The 21,327-nt window shown below is 39.8% G+C and overlaps 1 protein-coding gene across 1 annotated transcript in view; it reads left to right on the top strand.

Moving 5' to 3' along the window:
* Nucleotides 1–21,327, top strand: part of LOC128740573 (protein spire) — a 194,338-nt gene that overhangs the window by 69,761 nt on the left and 103,250 nt on the right. The window contains exons 6-8 of the mRNA XM_053836131.1: nt 4,056–4,186; nt 9,331–9,442; nt 9,874–9,997. Coding sequence (XP_053692106.1) covers nt 4,056–4,186; nt 9,331–9,442; nt 9,874–9,997 — 367 coding nt within the window. The remainder of the gene's footprint in view (nt 1–4,055; nt 4,187–9,330; nt 9,443–9,873; nt 9,998–21,327) is intronic.

Here is a 21,327-nt window from a genome sequence, read left to right as displayed (position 1 = left end):
TTAGAAGTTAACCAAATCATAAACGTATTTCTAAAGAGTAATTATAAAATTTTGACATCTAATACTATAACCGTCTTATTTCGTCTGTAATTAAAACCAGGTCCCCAACATATTTGATATTGCTTGTTAGTAAATAATTCGAAAATTCCAAAATTTTTCCACTATAACTGGTGCACTCTCAATAAGAAAATTTAAAAATATTACTACGCTGATATTACAAACATGTTGACTCGCATTAATATTACATATTGAAGCACCTATTTTTGCCTTTCTCCTATATAATTTGTTGTTCTTGCTTAAACTCTTCTTAGAGGCTTCTTTTCTCGTTTAGGTCCACCGGACTCTAATTATATCATTCTTAAGCTGTTAGCGGAAATATAGCGATAGCTCTGAATGAAGCGATCTCAATATTGGCACGTTTTTCACGTTGAGCAGCGAATTTTTAATCAGTAAAAGCAGACTAGAGTCTGCGAAGGGATTTGCTTTGGTCGTCTAAATGGGACTAGCTAATATACAGTGTATCCAAAAATTATCCGTACAGTAAGAGTAAAGTTATCACAATACCTAAAATTTTAAATCAATTTTCAAGGGGTATTATGATCAGCGACATTTTCATGCGAAAAATTTAAATTCTATTTGATTTTCTTGTTGGTGTTGTAAAAAACAAATAACTGTTGTGAGTCAATAAACCTACAATAATACAACAGGGAATATACGTTAATCACAATTGATGAACAACACTATTTTGTGATGAAGAGTGTAACGGTGTGAAAAATTTCTCGATACACTGTCGCTAGATTTTAGGGCATTCTTGAGATCTATCCAGTTATAAATGACTTAATTGCAAAGAACACAGGATACCGCACCATAATATTCAGATTCCGAGCTTGTGATTATACACAACCTAGCTCAGCATCATAGTATCGATGCTAGAAAAAATAAATAAAAAGAACCGGCCATAGAAAGCAACACAAATTTAATAGGTCATTAATTGATACAGATTATACTATTTAATGGTTATAGCTGCGATGCACAGTGAGAATGTTTGGCAAAAAATGTGGCCGAACTTTGTAAGTGGTTTTGACATAGCCATTACCATAATATGCGACGTATGTCTCGGCGGTCGATTTTGTCCGCTTCTAGCGAGCCTACGGACCCTGCTGCGAGCACAGAACGGTTCTGCTGGGTGGCCCTGGTGGGGCTTTTGATGGCCAAGACGGTGCCGTTTACAGTTAAAATGCTAATAAACTCCTCTCTCTCTCTCGCTCTCCTCGGTGAGGTTTGATCGGACGTTTGTCGCTGGACGCTGGGGTTCTAGAACTGACAGGGTTCGGTAGGGGTATGGTATATATCACGTGCAGGTATGCAGAAACGGTGCCAATATCACCGGCTGTCAGTTCCGGTCGAGCGGACAATAAATAAAACGTTTGCCGCCAGATTGGTTCCCGCGATGATGGTCGGACAGTTTAATTTCTAACGATTCTTTCCAGGTGTATTTTTTTATCGCTTTATTTGTTTGTTTGTTGCGGATTGCCGGAGAGTGCGAAAGAATATCCGTGCAGCATTGTTTATGCTGGGAAAGAAGAGTAAATATAGCGGTATCTTTTACGATGTGTACAAGATCGATCTTTGATGATGCTTGCCTTGCCTTCTTGGCAGCGTATCTAAGCCAGCTTCTGCGACAGTGCAAACAGTACACAACAGTAAATCACAACGGCCCATCAAACGATGGAACGGATGACTCTTTATTTTGTTTGCATTAAAGAGACTTGAATGCTTGCCGGTTCGTCGCCTTCGATGCTCTTCTTTGTCGGTTCGGAAGGTGGGTGACGAATGCGCAAAAAAACGCTTGTCAGCACAAAAGCAGCTCTACGGTAACCAACGGTTTGGCACTAGTCCGTAGAGGCAAGTTTAAAACAATAATTGAGAATTTATCTCGGTACATAATGAGGCAGTTATAAATGTGTCATTTTCGATTAGTTTCAGGTTGCAGCGAAGCGACCGTTAGTTGCAAAATAGTTTTTTAGTTAAGGTGAAACGGTACTGAATCCAAACATGGCCGGAAATATGGCCTCATTTGGGCGCCATTTTTCCGGCCATGTTTGGATTCAGTACCGTTTCACCTTAAGGTGAGGCAAAATATTAACTATATTTAACTCACAAAATTGCACACTTACTGTCCTAAAAAATATTTCCAGTTGATTTCTGGACAGTTTTTTATTATGTTAATTAATATTCATTAGCGTCAATTAGACTCCACGCTACAAACAATAGAATATGAAACCAATTTGGTCACATGATTCGATGAACCGAATGGGTAAGTTTGGCGGACGGGTGGTTTACTGTCAAGTGAATGGCAGAGAACCTTGCAGATCATGTCGAAATAGAAGCAGTTCAGAAGAGCTTACATTCGATAGTAATATTCATGATCTTATGTTGCGCTAGTTGTTTCATCATGTTCATTGTTGGCGCTAGTGTTTCATCATGCGCCATGCGTGAGAGTATTCTTGAAACTATCAATGTTTCCCTGAATACAACAGATGTCGTTAACGTTTGTAACGCATAATAATGCACGTTTCGGAATAAGCTCAATTTTGCGCGACAATAAATTTACTCAAAGTAGCAATATTACTCTCTCATGCATCTCAGTTTCTTTTGTGTTTATCGCTAATCGCAATTTAACGTTTGACACCTGAACATATAAATAGTTGGTAAACAATATTTTTATTTATTGCGTTCATGTTGCGAAATTTAATTTTTTCGAATTGAAATGTCGCAAACATATTCAGCTCCTGGCTCTCGTACGGTATCAAATCACTTTTTTGGGTTCTCGGATGAATGGCAGTAAGATGCTATGGAGAGGTATAGGAAAAGATTACTTTTTATCAAAATTAGGCAGAAGCCATGAAAATTAAGTATAACTGTAGAGTAACTGTACCACAAATAAAATTTGATTAGTGATTGTTTTTCAGAGAGGTAAACATAGATAAGTGAGAAATTTTGATTTAACTACCACTAGAAAAGCAACTAGAAAAGCTTGAAAAGCAACGGTTCGTATGGTGTCCTATTAACACATGTCAAATTAGTGCGAATAAATAAACTGAAACATCTAGACATTAAAGTAGGAAGTGTTTTTTAACTGCTTCTTACCGCTTGTTTTGTAAACAACCGAATAATTGGAATATTGCTGTTTGCTGCATACTTATACCTAAGCCCTGAGCTATCGAGGACTCGAATGAACGCCTTGCGTTTAAAAAGTCTTAAATAACTAACAACAACAATAACAACCTGAGCTATCGCTGAAAAAGGCGATCTCGGTATCGGCAATGATTTCGGTATCTTTAGCCCGTGAATTATAAAGAAAAGGTGCCGGAACGATTCAACGTAAAAATAACTACATAATACACCTGCGCTTAAGCAAAAATCCTATTTAAAACGTTGAAAAACTGAAAATCAATTTTTCAAACAACACCAAAGTACACTGTAAATCGTCAGCCGGTTGCCGCACATAGTTACTCTAAATATTAGATTACACAATCACGCCGTCCGTAAGGCGAGAGTTCATTTATTTTTCAATTTAACGACCTGTCGCTGAATGGTTCAACATGGTAGGGAACCGTTATGTTTGAGATTTATCACACATCGGATTGTCAGTGTTCACTGTGTGGCGCTAGGAGAGGAGAGATGTGTATGTTTGCATTTAGCATAGTATATACAGCCTTAAGCTTGTCGTGAACTAAATGGTCATTTGAACGCAATTTTAAATGGTTATAGAAAGACACTGTAGAGTTCAATACTTGCTCGTTATTATTGATGATCACGCACTTGAATCAATTTTGCATGTTTTATTTAGAGAAAAGAGAAAAGTATCCATTGAATTTACTTCCTTAATTTTCAAACTTTCAGTAGCATAAATGGCTAGTTTTGATATGCTGCACAATACTGTTACTTTTTCTTTTCACATACGCATTGCGATTAAACTCCTGTGACAAAAAAATGTCATTAACCATTTTATTCGTGTTTTTATTTTTTTCCTCAAATGCTGATTTGCGTAGGCCCGCTTCTGGATGCAAGTGGTAGACGAACTGCGGCGGGGAGTAAGGCTGAAAAAGATCAATTTCTCCCGAACGCCAATCGAGTACGAACTAACGCCATACGAAATCCTGATGGAGGACATCCGGTCCAGGTAAGCTCTTGTTGTTTCAACTAAGGTTTGCATTGTTTTCGGCACTTACAAGAAGTCACGATGGTAATGTTACAATTTACTAAAGTCTCACACGTGCATTTCAGGCTTACGGTGAAACAGTACTGAATCCCAACATGGCCGGGAAAATGGCGTGCATGTGAGAATATGGGTGCCATCGATCCGCCCATGTTGGGATTCAGCACCGATTCACCTTAAGTCATGATAAGGTTTAAGGTATAAGTTGGTAAAAATTGCTGGGCCACAATTTATTTCAGATTATGTGCATAGTTATCATATTATGGCGCTGGAGTTTGGAGCTTGAAAAGTTGGTGCCGATATTCATTAAAATAATCAGCAATTAGTTAACATGTTACTAATTACAATATATTTCTTAAGGGATGTTAATTTCCCCTTCTAATCTACGATGCTCTTACCCGAGCAGTAGCGAAGAGCAAATAATATAAAAACAATATCAGACTAAAATGATGATTTATGTGATTACCCTAATTCAAGAGCAGGCCAAATCAAATACACGATAATAAAATTTTTCAGATAAGGTTCAAGTACACACAATTTAAACAAATCTGGAGTAGCTTTAATTCGCAATAGGACTATTTTTCGTGGAATTGTTGTATTAAAACAAAAAAAAACATGAACAGCATGTACCAGCATGTACAAATATAAAATAAAAAATTAATACCGTCATCCAGGGAAACTTGCAACACCGGGGTTACTTGCAACACTTCTGCGCATCGCGCTTTCGACAGCTTTAACGCATTTGTTTGTTAACATAACCATTTGTAGCCAACGACTTTTTAAAGATGAGACGTTTACCTATTGTTTAGTTAAGTTTAATCCATTATATCATTGTTTTGCTTGTTTTTATACGATTGGAAAGTAATTTCACTTTCAGAGGAGGAAAAATGTATGTGCAAAGTTGCATCAGTTCATTGACATGAAATTATTTTTTATCGTTTGGTTCCTGTACACAATTAGTGTATCATATGGTCGGTGTTAAGTCAGACCGAACCAGGTGACAAAACTCTGATTTCGAGAAAAACGCGTTCAAAGTTTGCTGCTCTGTATGGTTTATAGCTATCAATCGTTCGAAATCATATCACAACACTGGCGGTTTGCAACATATATATAGTCTGATTACAAAAAAATGTAGCTTAGAAAATTCTTGATCGTTTGTTGTCATTAACTCATTTTTTAAATGTTGCGACTTGGTCCGGTCTGATTTAACACCGACCATATAAGCTAACAAATTGCAACTTTTAGCTTTGTTTATATTTTGAACTTGGGGAAGAAACGATGAATTCTTGTTATTACTTCCAATATGGCGCGGCTTGCAGTACTTGTAAAATAGATAATTATCGCAATAGACAGTATGTACAAAGTAAGTTTCCATCTGTACGATGTAATTTGTCTACTGCCATCTCCAGAAAAAATGAAATTGTGAAAAATTCTACGTGTCCTGAAACGGCAATTTGGAGTTCGCCGACATGCTGAATTTTCACCGAATATCTTAAAAAGCGATAGATGAAATTGGGAATTAAAACATGCCTCCAGTATCTCTTGTTTCACTACAAATATACTCAAAATTACTGACCACTATACAACTTTTGGCTACTTGCACTTGGCCCAAAACGGTGCACTTCGAAAGTTATACCAAAGTCAAAGTTCAAAAGTGTTGCAAGTATCCCCGGATGTCGGTACTATTACATAAATTTGCAACGGAAGATTTTTGCGTACAAATGAAAACCATTTGTAAACAGTGCCATAAACATAAAAACTGTCAAATACACATGCATAATGAGAAGTAATGCGGTTTTTTTCATGCTATGTCAGTTCTTGTACAAGCTTAGGACCATCGTTGCTTTATTGCCCAAAGATTAAACAGTCAAATTTTAATACTTTAAAAACTATAAATAATTTTTTATTTTGTTTGAAAATGTTGACAAATAGTGCATAGATGAATATCATTAGCTATGAACAGCATGATATAGTAATATAATTATTTTAAACGTTAAATAGTGAGACGTGTTTCTTATCGTATAGGGTAACCAACGTATTTTGGACCCCATCAGCAGCTGTACATAATTTGGACATTTCGGTTTGATTTTGCTGTAAGTGTCCAAATTATGTACAGCTGCAGAAGGGGTCCAAAATACGTTGGTTACCCTATGTATTCTAGAATTAGCGTTTTATTGGACGCTGTCCAATCATTGAAATCGTTCAATGATAGGCAAAATACCCTAGAATTAAATTGGATAAGTTTTCTTTTTATTTAATTTTCAAGTTTTATTACGTTCGTGTAGCGGTTTTCATGACCAATTTCATAAAACCGTCCCCCTATATAATAATACGATTCTTCATGTATACAACCTGCATACGCAATGTTTATCGAAGTAGTAATATTGTATACGTTCAATCCTCAACAGATTTTGGAGTTATATCCATGAATTGATTGAATCTATTTTATTAAAACGAATCGAAGTCACACTAAACCAAACAGTAAATAAATTTTCATGGTCTGTTTCTACGTAGAATAGTGCTTTTCTTCTGGTAGACGGCACGCGCGAGTTTTCAAAAAGCTGCCTGTCCGATGTGTCGCAAGCTAGCTGCTTGCCGATGTGTCGCCAACGAAAGCCGCTGACCGACTGACGATGCGCAGTAAAAGGCATAGTCGATGGATTCTTCGGTTTGTTGGCGTCTCGCTTGGTGAATTTGGATGTCTTCGTTGCCTTATCCGGGGAAGCAGCAACAGCTGAAGCTCAACAATTTTCGATCGGATTCTATAGGGCGTAAATTAAATGCAATCATAAGGACGCTTAAGCCATAGCTCATACCGTATATATTTCTGTCATCCGTGCTAGGGAAGCACTGACGTGGGAAGGCATAAATATAAAAATAATTCAATTTTTCAATTACGCGCATTTTTCCAAATCGTAAGAAAGCAAATTCAACGGAAATCAGTTCAGTGTTATGTAAGACGGTCAAGGAACTAGGAATTTCGCAGTCAACCATGAAGCATATGTTGAAATATGATGATCTTTGATTGATTCTATACAAAAACCCGAATTAATCCACCTAGCGGCGTGACCTGGCCTTTCTACTAGATCTTTTTTTTATTTCTTAGTATCTGAATATGTATCTATAATTCAGTTAGCCATATTTTTAAACTTCAATTTACTGCGAGCAATCATGTTGTTCCTTACTAGACCCCAGAATGAATATATGTAGTAAATCAATAATTCAAAAACCTAGCTAGAATGAAAGAAATACTGCAAAAGTAGTGCCACAAAAATTTTCGATTGCGAGTAACAGTAAGAGAAGAAAATTACGATTGAAATGTTTCAGAGCACTTCCTGCTTAAAACGCTGGAAAAAGATCCATTTTTGCATCGACTATTTTTAATTGAAATGAAATTTTGCTGATGTGTTTGATACCACGTAAGGATACATTTTCCATGAAATTTATTTTTTTTCATCAAGCGTAATTTTTCAAACGGGCGTATTTAGAAAAGAGGTTATTATGTTTTTAAAAATTCATATCTCAAAACCTACGTAGGCCATTGCAAATCATTTTCAAAGTTTTTGTCACACCCCCCCCCCCTTGGAAATTGGCTTGAAAAATCGGGGGGCAAAAAATAATTTGTAGGACATGAGTTAATTTTTTTATAAAATCAATTGTCTGTTGGCTCTACAACCTGAAAAACTCGAAAAATGCGTGTACGAGTTGAGTTAACGCTTCTAGCACGAAATAGAAATGGAAGTTCAAACAGTGAAATTTCCGAAACCAGGCAAAAAAAATTTTCTTTCGTTTTTGTCTTTTTGTTCGTAGATTTTTGCATGAAAAATAACAACGTATTTATCAAAAGCAAGAATAGATTTGGTTTTCACGTTTAAACTAAAAGTAAAAATGCCTAAAATCCATTTTTTTGCTCGATTAAAAAATTCTCTTTGTTTTTTTTTCGTTAACTCAACTCGTACACTCATTTTTCGAGTTTTTCAGGCTATAGAGCCCACCGACAATTGATGTTATAAAAAAAAATTAACTCATATCCTACAAATTATGTTTTTGCCCCCCGAGTTTTCAAACCAATTTCCAAGGGGGGGTGACAAAAACTTTGAAAGTGATTTGCAATGGCCTTATTACTATTCACCCTGTAAAATTGTAGTATAAATTTATAATGAACCCGTTGTGTTTGTTAAAATTAGAGTAGAATTCGTCATACAATCACGATGTTAGACAATTATTTTAGAATGGAACAGTAGTTTAGTAAAAGATAGTGCCTCCAGATTATTCTAATAAATGACAAATTTGTAATTGCTTATACATAACACGTGGCGTGGCGCACATTCATTGGTTTTAGTCAGTGCTGTTAATATTCATCAGCATAACGTTCAAACTTCTGGATTATCAGTCTACCTTGCATTGAAAATCTGCTTGCTTTGATTAAACGTTCATAATAACTAAATACAGCAAGCATGAGCTTCATGCACGAGAATATAGAATATCGGCACGCTGTGATATTGCAATAAACTGATATTCACGTTTGAGCAGTGAAAATCAAAAAAAAATTTAGATTAGGGTTTAGCATCTCTTGGACAAAAGATTTTCCTTGTCGTTAACTGCATTTAAAATTCTTTTTACCCGAAGTAAATATCACCTTCTGGATTTGAAAATCACTTTCTTCTGTTCTATTTTCAACTTGTTTACTATGCCGAAAATCACGGCGTAATTGCATATATGAAACTCAGAGGCACAAGAAACAATGTATGTTGAGAAAAACGATTTTCTGTTTTGTTTGAAATTCGGTGATAATTTAATGCCCTGGTTTTAAGTACAATGCTTTTGAAGCAACACACATTGTTTGATTAGATAGCGAAAAGAAGACCCCAGTTTTGTCAGTTCGAAATTTAATAATTAACCCTACAACTCAGCTTAACTTCTTCAATGCAATGGGTATGAGCAGTATCGTAAACTGTGACGGCAATCGGGGTCAGGTACAAAAGACAATCTCCAAGAGTGTCGCAGTGACATTTTGAACCCAATGCCCTTCCTGTGTACAAAAAAACATTAACTCTATAATGATAATATGCATACTAATTTGTTTGCCAATCTATTTCATTTTTCAGAAAGTACAATCTTCGGAAGGTGATGGTCAATGGTGACATACCGCCACGGGTGAAAAAGGATGCTCATGCAGTTATCCTTGAGTTTATACGATCTCGGCCGCCACTTCGTAAAGTAAGTTTTATAATCATAAATATTCACACTGATAACAGCCATGGGAAGTCAGTCACTGGTCATCTTTCAGACAGATAATGACGTTGACAACGTCATTGCTTCAAATATTAATTTTTGTACTACAGTCTCTAATTATTATTTTAAACTTATCAAATTTTATATCGATGAAACGTAATTGAATTCATCCAAACTTATAATTCTTTTGCGACTTAGATACGCAAAATAATTAATCGAAAAATAGTATTAGGAAGTAAAACCTTAACCTTGAAACAATTTGGTCACTACTGACATTCACTTAGAAGGGACCAAAAGAGTCATACACAACAATAAACAATATATATTTATGCATGCATCAGCCTATTATAGCACACTGACCTTCAATTGCTTTAATTTATTATTCATGGTTAAATCTTAATTTTTCTCCCCACCAGGCTTCGGATCGAAAATTGGCACCTCAGCCACTGAAACGAGTAGCCTGCCCGCGGGAGCAGTTGCTCGATTCGATCCGGAAGGGACGGGTGCTGAAGCCGGTGCATCCGAAGCTGAAAACAAGACGTAAGTACTGCTGTCAATTTATATTATATCTGCGGAATTATACCAACTTCGAATGAAAGAACACGGACCGGGGTTCTTAAGATACGGCTCCTCGGCAGGAGCATTCGACTACTATTCAGGAATTCTGAATGAGTCGCTAATTATGATTATTTTTAATGACCGTACCCAGTTAGCGACCCACGTCACGTCCCCAACCGATCAACCACATTCGAAAGGCACTAATGTCATTTTAATGTGCGGCATTAAAGTTTAACAATACTTACCGTTTTAATATATGAATAAGTCGTGGGGACCGGCGCGGAACAGTTATTGTAGAATACGTACAGCTGCCGACAAGTGGCTGCGTTGAAGATGGCGCTTGCGACGGAAAATTAAGTATTCATTGCCTGTGATAGCGATGCGTTGTTGCGGTGCATCTTGAGGTGTACGTGTGTTTAATAAGACTCTACACGGCATGCAGTGGAACCGGCGAATGGGAAATGCGTGCGTACTTCGTGAGCAAAGTTGATGAACACCGAGCCTTGTGGGTGCGCCCGCAAGAGATATGGATCTTGGTGGGTGGAAGGAATGGGTGGTGTGCAATCATGATTGATGCGGTCGAGTGATCATTAAATTTGGTCCCTACATAGATGTTGCAAGTCTCCGGGGTCATGTCATGCTCATACACGTAGTAATTGACTATAACATTTTTAAATTATCGCAACTGTCAATAGAACGAGCTAGAAGTGAACGGGTATAATAAAAACAGGTATCTAATCATCATGTTCGGCTGAATTTTATATTAGTCGGTTTAATATGTATTTATTTTCTAATGAGGTCAAAGTGTTGATTACGTAAATGGGCTATTTAGCAAGTTGTTGAATACTATTAAGAGAATATTTGATTACTACCGGACCGGAACTCAAAAGACATTTGAACTTGCAAGTTGAATGAATTTAAGTTTATAAGCTTAGACCAACACATATCTAAATAAATCTCAAAGCATATTTTAAAGGTGCTTCTTCCACAAAAAAAATCATTATCACTTTGTAATTTGTTTCTGCTCAGGTACACTTAACATTCGTTATATCTTTTAAATGCATGTTTTAGATTCATTGTCTCTTTGATCATCATTGCTATGTCCTATGTCTTATAATTTTTCTACGTCATCTGTGAGGAACATACCAATTAAAATAACATATTTGATTTAATCTGACTATCAGACTTTAAATTATAATTCAAGACAGACGTAACGAACAACATACAACAGTGAGTGTAGCCACAACAGTTTTCCTTCATTTTAAATCTATTTGACATGATAAATGACCGACAGCTCTAATAAGGGAAAAAATCAGTTGTACTCGCACGCACCGATTTTTTTTTGCTTATTATACTCTCATAACTTTTGCACTCACAATATGTGAAATATGTAAAGCAGTTTTCCCGCTTCTGCCAATGAACACGACGACATCGCGATCGCTTACGCACAGCACCGTAGCTTAGGAAAGTGAAAGTAACGATAAATGATAAGTTCCCATAAGTTTTCCTTGCGGCATTTTTAGAAGCATCATGCACCGGAATCTCGGCTGTAAATATGTCGAAATTCTATCACCTTACTCAAAGGGATGACGTGTGGCTGATGCATGAAATCATGTCAACACTTCTGGCACTGGGCCCGTTAAGCGAGAGGAAAAGCCGTTTGACTGCATTACGATCATTGTTAGTTAGTAAGTTGGCGTTGCTCAATCTCCAGACCCCAGTATGGCACGTAAATGAAGGTTGCCCGAGAAACTGGTTTATCCTGAATGGTATGCCTACGACAGTGATCTATGGTTAGTATGAAATTTGCTGAGGTTTCACATTTTTGCGATCAGCATCCGTGCATGATTAGAAACTATTTTCAAAGGTGAAATATGGTGTAGTCTATGGGAAGAGCAATAAAAATCATTTCAACGGACCGAGATCACTCCAGCAGTTTTCATTGACAATTTCCCACCCGGATCGGCTCGGTGGGATAGTTGTGCTAGCCTATTAGTGAATGTAAACCGGCGACCACCTCCTCGATCGCCAGTAGAAAACCGAAGAAGCATTAATAATCCCAACCGATGCAATTGGACATTTATTGGCTGCATGGTGCACGGTTACGATATCCTCCGTACGTATGTATTTACATATACCTGGCGCAAGAGCTTGTCCAACGGGAGGAATCTGTTCAAGTTCGTCCCATACTGTGATCGATCCAGAGTGGCCGTTTGTTACCTGTTTGGTGCGGGCAGGGGGTTTATGATGAAACCGCGACCAGTTTGGAGCGGCATAACGACGGGAGGCGGATGATAAACTTAAGCAAATTATTCATATCTGAATTGTTGACAGTTTGATATTAATTTAATTATTTGTTTTGCGGTTTTATCGACTATACTATGTAAAGCTATTTAGCTGCGTACAATGTTTTGCATCGATCTTTTTATGCCGGTAGAGTAGTAAAATAAGTGAAACTCAATAAACAGTTATAGTCAAACAGAAGGTACTTCGGCGGTCAATGGTTTGTCCATAAAAAATCTTAATCATTTGAAGACAATGTATCCGTGTTGATCACTGAACATAATATTCACTGGAGAGTTACTTTTGCTGACACACATAGCTCAATCGTCGTCATCTTCAATTGAAAGCCATCATGCGACGATGGAATATATTCAACTAAAGTGACACCGAATCACTTTGAAACTGATTTATTGACTATTGACGTAATGCTTGTTTTGATTATTTGTGCGTAACACCAAATTACCGTTAGTTCAAGTAATATTCTTTTTTACCAACGTTATTAGGCGTTACCAAATTATCCACCTGGGTGGTTTGCCTATGCTGTGACGAAAGCAGACAGTAGACCCTGCCGAATTTCTACAAAATAGCATACCTCCTTCTTTTGCCAGGGCAAGTTTAGAAGAGTGGTACTAGCTAAATGAGCGTAATGAAGTCTCTTGTTCGAGCGAGTAGCAGAAAAAATGTAGAGGAGAAAAAGAGTGGAAAACATAGATACTCAGACACGGAGTAGTTCGTTTAATCAATAGCGATTCTGTAAAAAGAACGAAGATCGGACTACAGAAAAATACACTTGAATGATATCACAATAGATCAAAATATTGGTCGCAGTGATTATGTTCAAACAACCGTCATGAGCGTCATGTGTCTACTTTTTGCCCTCGCGGATTCCAGTCAAGTGTTTCCCTGCAGGTTTCGTTCAATCCTCTTCTCGAGATGAGTCTGTTTAACTTTCACCTAAATATATTACCTAAAGTCTGTGGTTATCGATTGCTGCTGATATCGATGATGGAGCTCCTCGTCGAATATCTAATTGTGAACCAATCAGGTGCGAGTAACGTAAAGGATGTAAATTGCGTGAATTGCATCACGGAAGAAACGCTGTAGAAAATTATCTAATTGACCGATCCTTTTCATACTTTCAGACAACAAAATATAACTCATTTGTAGGCTTTTGGCGTATTTGTTTCATTCAACTTCAAAACCATAACCGCATGCTCGCACCTTACGCTTAACTCCACTCAAAAAGTTTTGTACAACCTAGCTGCAGCTTCATCTGTACGGAAATCCACTTTTTTCTTCATATTATCTTCAGACTTGACCTCCTTGGGATGCTTCCGTAGTGCTTGCTTCATAATAGCCTAGTATTTTTCGATGGGGCTTGGTTCCGGTGCGTTGGAGGCGTTCATGTCCTTGAGAACGAAAGTGACTCCGTTGGCTTCGTACCACTCCAATACATCCTTTGAATATAGGCAAGAAGGTAGATTATAGGGCCCTCGTGTTGCTTCGACAGAGGAAGCAGATGCTTCTGTGGACACTCCTTGAGGTAAATCTGCCCGTTTACAGTCCCGGTAGTCACGAACGGCGCACTCCGTTTGCCACATGATGTATTTCTTGGCCAAATCATATATTTCTTGGCAAACTATGAAAGTTTCTGCATCCTTACTTCCTCCGGAACATCAAACTTGTGCTGGGTGGACGTTTCGTATGGCAATTTGGCATCGTTTGTTTTTGTGTCTCGTTTGTTGCATTATTCCTCACCGAAACCGCGCGTAGTTTTCGACAAATTACGTTTCAATTAAATTGGATCTTTATCTAGCTTTCCCTTCTACTAACAACAATTCCTTTCCCGTAAAGATTATGAAGATGCAGAGGATTCCGTGGTCTTTAGTATTAGACTAACAGTCCTTCCCATCCCACCAGGACCCGCATTCGGACGTGGCCAGCGTCGGTATTGATCAGCATGCAGGGACCTGATAAGATTGCACAATGAGGAACGGTGTGCTGTCCCAAGCATGCTTTTTTCAGCCATCATTTTGCAATTTTCATAGGTCCTGGTCAATAACGGAGTAGCAGCACACGGGCGGTAACCCATGCTTATGCTTATGCTTAACATCAAACTTGTGCTGGGAGATGAAGTACAGTAGCCCGGAAGCTGCCAGAAGTCCGTCTTGACGTAAGTTTCATCATTCATGATGAGAGAGTTGAGGATTTTCCAGGTGTTTGCGCAAACGGCACTTTGTAGACTGACTGAGGTCATATCTGGTTAACCGGCGTCTTTCTGTGAGACTAGACAGCGCACGTTCGAATCAAATTTCTAATCGATCTGGTTTCCCGCAAGGTAGCAATCTTGGGCCTTTGCTGTTCTCACTATTCTTCAATGATTTATGCGCTGTGCTACCTCGAGGATGCAGCCTTCTGTATGCGGATGATTTGAAGATCTTCCTCAGTGTAAAGTCTATTGAAGATTGTCGCGAGCTTCAAAGGCTTCTCAACAACTTCGTCGACCGGTGCAAAACGAACGAGCTCCTCATCAGTGTGCGTAAATGCTCGGTCATCTCTTTCAACCGCAAAAAACACCCGATTCGATGGAGCTACTCAGCTGCTGGAGTCTTAGTTATCAAAGACCTTGACGTGCACCTGGATGAGAAGCTCTCGTTTCGTGAGCATTATTCGTACATAATAGCGAAGGCCAATAAAAACTTGGAATTTATCTTTCGAGTCACCAAGGAATTTCAGGATCCATATTGCCTGCGTGCTCTTTACTACTCCCTTGTGCGATCCGTCATTGAATACGCAGCTGTAGTGTGAAGCCCTCATACAGGTATTTGGTCGTCCAGATTGGAAGCCACTTACTTACTTACTTATGTGTCCATGTCAGCCGGTCCGGCAGAACAAAGGGATGCAATCAGAGATCTCCACTGCTGACGGTTACCCGCCATGGCTTTTACCTGTCGCCAGGACAGGTTCTCGTCTACAGCCCGGATGTCGTTGGCTAAGCTCCGTCGCCATGAGCCTCTGGGTCTGCCTCTTCTACGCTGTCCTTGTGGATTCCAGTCGAGTGCTGCTCTGCAAACCTCGTTCGCTCCTTTCCTCAAGGTGTGTCCGATCCACTTCCACCTACGTTCACGAATTTCTATGGCTATCGGCCGTTGATGACACCGACGATGGAGTTCCTCATTGGATATCCAATTATCAGGCCACCAGGCACGAATGATGTATCGCAGGCACCGGTTAATGAATACCTGCAGTTTTTGCGTTGTCTCCGCTGAGACGCACCACGTTTCGCAGGCATACAGCAGTACGGATTTAACGTTTGAATTAAAGATTCGGGTTTTCGTACGTAGAGTAATCTGGTTTGAGCGCCAAATGTTTCGCAGACCTGCAAAGGCACCCCTGGCCTTCCTGATCCGTGTGGCTATATCAGTCTTGGTACCACCATCGGGCGTTGTTTGGCTACCAAGCTATTGAAAGGCGTCTACCTGCTCAACTTGTTGTCCCGCTACTGTGAAGTTGGTGACATTGTCAGTGTTCACTACCATAGACTTAGTTTTCGCTACATTGACTGTGAGACCTGCTGCTTGGGAGCTCTCGGAGAGGTCATCTAACTTGCTCTGCATATCGTTTCGGCGTTGTGCGAGCAAGACAATGTCGTCGGCTAGGTCGAGGTCATTTAGCTGCTCCATCGTTAGAGGATTCCAAGGCAATCCTCGATTTGGTCTACTGTCAATTGCTCCAACTAATATCTCATCCATAACGATGAGAAACAGAAGCGGTGATAAAATGCAGCCCTGTCTCACACCAGCAGTAACCCTTATGGGGTCGGACAAGACGCCGTCGTGCAAAACCTTGCACGAGAACGCCTCGTACTGAGCCTCGATGAGATGGACTAGCTTATCTGGAACTCCTCTACGCCTAAGTGCGCCCCAGATGTTTTCGTGATTGAGTCGGTCGAACGCCTTTTCGAAGTCAACGAACACCAGCAGAAGAGAGTCCTGGAATTCGTTGATCTGCTCCAATATAATGCGGAGCGTTGTGATATGGTCTACACATGATCGGCCAGCACGGAATCCAGCTTGCTGCCGCCGGAGAGGAGCGTCGATCTTCTCCTGGATCCGGTTGAGGATTACCTTACAGAGTACTTCGAGAGTAATACAGAGCAACGTGATGCCACGCCAGTTACCGCATTCCGTTAGGTCTCTTTTCTTAGGGACTTTGACCAATATGCCCTGCATCCAGTCTACCGGAAAAGCTGCGGTTTCCCAAATATTGCTGAAAAGCTGATGCATCATCTGGGCTGACAAAGATGGGTCAACTTTGAGCATTTCGGCTGAAATACGATCTATCCCTGGCGGGATAGATTCTATTGGATTTCATACTCTTGATGGCTGCTACAATTTCATCCAGCGATGGCGCCTCCGAGTTCACGCGATTTATTCGACGAACTGTAGGCGTCGTACGCTGCTGGTTTTGTTGGTCTCTGACATTTGAAACTCGGAAGAGTTGTTCAAAATGTTCAGTCCATCGCTTAAGCTGTTCTGTACGGTCAGTCAATATCTGACCAGCTCTGTCCTTTAGCGGCATCTTTGTATTCATCCTGGAACCACTAAGGCGGCGAGAAATATCGCACAACAAACGGATATCACCATTGGCGGCGGCGGTTTCTCCTTGTTCGGCTAGGGAGTTGGAAGCCACCCAGCACAAATTTGTTCGATACGCGCTTAAATATCTTCCATGGAGAAACACATACGATCTGCCTCCGTATCAAGACCGCTGTCGTTTGTTACATATGGACACTTTGGAAAAAAAGACGGAAAGTTAAAAGCGTCCTCTTCATTAGGAAGGTTTTAGTCGACGAATTAGATTGCCCAGCGATCCTAGCTCAAATCAACATCAGTGCCAGTTCCACGAACAACTGCTGCTCCCAAGAGCCTTTAATTAAGTTAGTTAGTAGTGTTTTTATTCATGTAGACAACAACGTCAGATGAATTATTCAACAATATAAATGTGCATAAAATAAATTCGCGAGATTTCGGATGACGCCATTTTTCCAATTTTCGAAAAACTGACCGAGATAAAAATAGAGTGTAAACAATACACTCTAAACTACTTCTACTTCTAGGTCAATGTCTTTCTATATAAGATCCAGGCTCCAACTATTACACGGAAAGAAATCTGATTCCGATACCATGAATAAAATCATGAAATCATAAAGTTTGATTTGCTGTCAAATCATGGATCTTCTGCCATATCAGGCACAAAATCATGAATCATGATCTTGCGTTGTGTTGCACTGCAAGAAGTTCATGATATGATTATTATTTATGGTGTATTTTCATGAAACATAAGCTAGAAATCTGAAATCATGAGTCCTTTTGCTCGTTTTGAAGATTAAATTTCTATCCGTGTACATTCATATTAAATTCAATAGCTATTACATCCATAACGAAGAAACTGATGCTTTGGTAATATGCAGCCCGGTCTCATACCGCCAGTAACCCTTATTCTCTACGCCTAAGTGTTTGAGTCGGTCATACGTCCGGGGAGTCATCATGATCCCGGGGGGTCATCATGATCCCCCGACACAGAATCCGGCTTGTTGGAGAGTATAGTCGATTTTCTTCTAGATTCGGTTAAGAATTATCTTACAGAGTACAGTACAACATGATGTCATGCCGATTTTCAAATTCAGGTAGAAAAATACAAAATTTTCAGCGCGTAGGTATCGTCAACAGATCAGCTATGGCAGATTATGCACTACTACGGATTTCCGGGTAAACTAACGCGATTGGTCAAGGCGACGATGGATCGAGTAATGTGTGTTGTTCGAGTATCAGGGGCAGTTTTGAGTCCCTTTGAATCTCGAAGAGGGTTACGGCAAGGTGCTGGGCTTTCATGTTTACTGTTCAACATCGCTTTGGAGGGTGTGATAAGAAGAGCGGGGATAGACTTGAGTGGCACGATATTCGCGAAGTCCGTCCAGTTTCTTGGTTTCGCTGACGACGTTGACATCATTATACGTACCTTTGAGAGGATGGCGGAAACGTACATCGGACTGAAAGCTGGAGCCAAACGGATTGGACTTGTCATTAATGTATCGGAAACAAAATACATGAAAGGAACAGGTTCTAGAGAAGTGAATGCTGACCTCTCTCTCCGGATTCATTTAGACGGTGATGAAATCGAGGTGGTAGAAGAGTTCGTATTTCTGGGCTCACTGGTTATCACAGACAACGACACCAGCAGAGAAATACAAAGACGCATTATGGCAGGAAACCGTGCCAACTTTGTACTCCGTAGGACTTCGTACGGCCTGGAGCTGATTAAGAAGAAGAGATATCGTCAAAGCCGGTATCACCGCAATTGCTTTTGCAGTAGTAACATATATGTGTTCAGTAAATCCTAGCTTGCAGTTGATGGAAACATCCAGGTCGTTGATTGATGTAACTCGTTTAAGCATACTTGAATCAAGTTGATCCTCCTCCTCTTCTATTGGGTACTCTTTCTACTGCGTCCAGTATTTTGAACTATTGTGGTATTCCCCGTTTAAGTCTTTTACTGTACGCTTCAAACTTACCTATCACTTATTGAGGAAGTGATAGGCTGGTAGCTGGAGCGAGACAGGTGCCGATCAGAGATGACTTGGTTTATGAACCTTATTAAACTAAACAGCGACACAAACCATAGTGTGTTCTTGGGCGGAATGGAATCATCAACTGTTGCTGAATCTTGTGAATGGTTTGCTGATAATTTTTCTTCTGTGTTCGCCAGTGGATGTACCACATATCCCCGATGGTGCTGTTGATCTGGACATTTTTGACATCACTCCCGACATGGTCATTTCTGGTGCAAAGAAATTGAAGAGCACCTACTCAGCTGGACCCGAGGGTTTTCGGGCTATTATTTTCTGTCGCTGCGCTACTGCACTTGCCGTGCCTCTAAGTCGAATTTTCACCAAATCGTTTGAGCAACGAAAGTTTCCAACGCTGTGTGTTGTGACGCCGCAGAATAAAAAACGATCTTTGCAATTCGAGCCTTTTTAGCGTCGATCAAAACTAAAAATATATTTTCACCTTTAGTGTTATTTTGTTGTTTTGATTTAATTTCTTACTTACATTATTGTTTTCTATCTGCCTTTTCTGTGCGAAATTCTTTACTTTTAATTTTCTTTTTTGCCTTTCAAGTTGAACCATCCTAATAACATTTTTCCGCCTTTAGTTTCATTTGTTATCATAATTCGTTATTATCTACTTACTGTTCCACTATTTTGCAGTATATGTATCTCTGCCTTTTCGTTTCTAGCTATCTGTACCTTCACTCGTACTTGTGCTCGTGCCTATAGTTTTAAATCAAAAGTTTTAATCACTACAAGGTATAACATTGTTTACATTCGACTTACTCGAAACAATATTTCCTCCCGCAAACACTTTCTTATCACTACAAAGCTTTCCTTTTTCGCGCTATCTTCCAACTCACTCGAGAAATCTTCTCAACTTTCAGCTTTCTAAACTAAACCTTCCGACTAGCTTTAAATTTCACTATTAACAATTTTAACTTCAACTATCTAGGATGACTTTCAATTTTTCACCACTTTTCTTCTCTCCACTGTTTATTTTCTTCTGACTTGTTTCTTTTTCTGACAACCATCCGACTGTCAACTACCATGGCTGTCAACTTAAGTTCGTTGCGCGAGGGCCTCACCAGTGTGGCCAGAACAGTTCCATATGTTTCCCGTATTTAAAACAGGGGAAAGCGAGATGTAAGGAACTACAGAGGCATTACCAGTCTTTCTGCTAATTCTGAACAGCACCAAAAATTATATATCAGTCGACCAGCATGGTTTTATGTCAGGTCGTTCTGTGGCGACGAACTTGATGGATTTCACTAGTACCTGCATCTCATAGATAGAAGCTGGAACTCAAATTGACTTCATGGTTGAGCTCATATCTAACAGACCGTACTTTACGTGCCAAGCTGGATTCCACAGTTTCACGAGCACTCAGTAATACTTCTGGTGTTCCGCAAGGCAGTAACCTGGGGCCTTTGCTATTCGCCTTGTACTTGCACGACATTGCCATCCTGCTTGGTTCCGGATGCACACTGGTATATGCCGACGATCTAAAGATCTACCTCGTTGTGAAATCTATCGCTGATTGCAACCGATTGCAAACGCTGTTGGACACCTTTGCTGATTGGTGTAATAGAAGCAAGCTCAAAATAAGCATTGCCAAATGTGTGGTTATAACATTCCACCGAAGTAATACGCCCACCTTATTTGATTACCGGATAAACGGAGCTATTCTCGGACGCGTCGATCAGACCAGCGATCTTGGAGTTCTGTTTGATAACAAGCTCATGTTCAACCAACATTATACTGCTGTCGTCTCTAGAGCTTCGCAACAACTTGGGTTCATCACAAAAATTTCCTGAGACTTCACAGATCCCCATTGCTCGAAGGTATTGTACTGCGCGTTGGTACGGCCAATACTTGAGAATGCCTGTGTCATCTGGAATCCTCATAACCTGTGTTGGAAAGCCAGAATAGAACTTGTTCAACAAAGATTTGTTCCTGCTATAAACCCTACCACGAGCCAGAGTATGAGGAATTTAACCCCTGGGTTTGGTTGAAATCGACCTTCTCTGAAGCCTATTCATCATCGAGTCAGACAAATGCATCGCGTTTCGTCACCACCCGGTCGCATAGCCCACGAGACCGGATTCTATCCTGTGTTTGGTGTTTGAGACTTCTGTTGGGCTCCCCACTTGCTCGGTAACACTTGTAGCCATTCCGAGACGGATTCGCCGTACACGCCTTGAACTCAAACTCCCAACTCCTCGCTGCAGAGTAGCATTTTTACCTCTCATGCTAGAGTGGCAGTAGGATAAGGCTTGCCAGGATAATTTACCACGTGTTCGGTCAGTGGACCTCGTTACTTACTTGCTTCTTACTTCTACCAGTGAGTCAAGAATTCAAGAATTCCTCGACATTGTACTCGGTCCTGGACTACTCGTCGCCAATTCGTTGCGTGTTT

The sequence above is a fragment of the Sabethes cyaneus genome, chromosome 3 (genome assembly GCF_943734655.1).
Source record: "Sabethes cyaneus chromosome 3, idSabCyanKW18_F2, whole genome shotgun sequence".
NCBI classification, from domain to species: Eukaryota; Metazoa; Arthropoda; class Insecta; order Diptera; family Culicidae; genus Sabethes; species Sabethes cyaneus.
The sequence above is the reverse complement of the archived record's forward strand: the minus strand, read 5'-3'. Positions and strand labels throughout refer to the sequence as shown.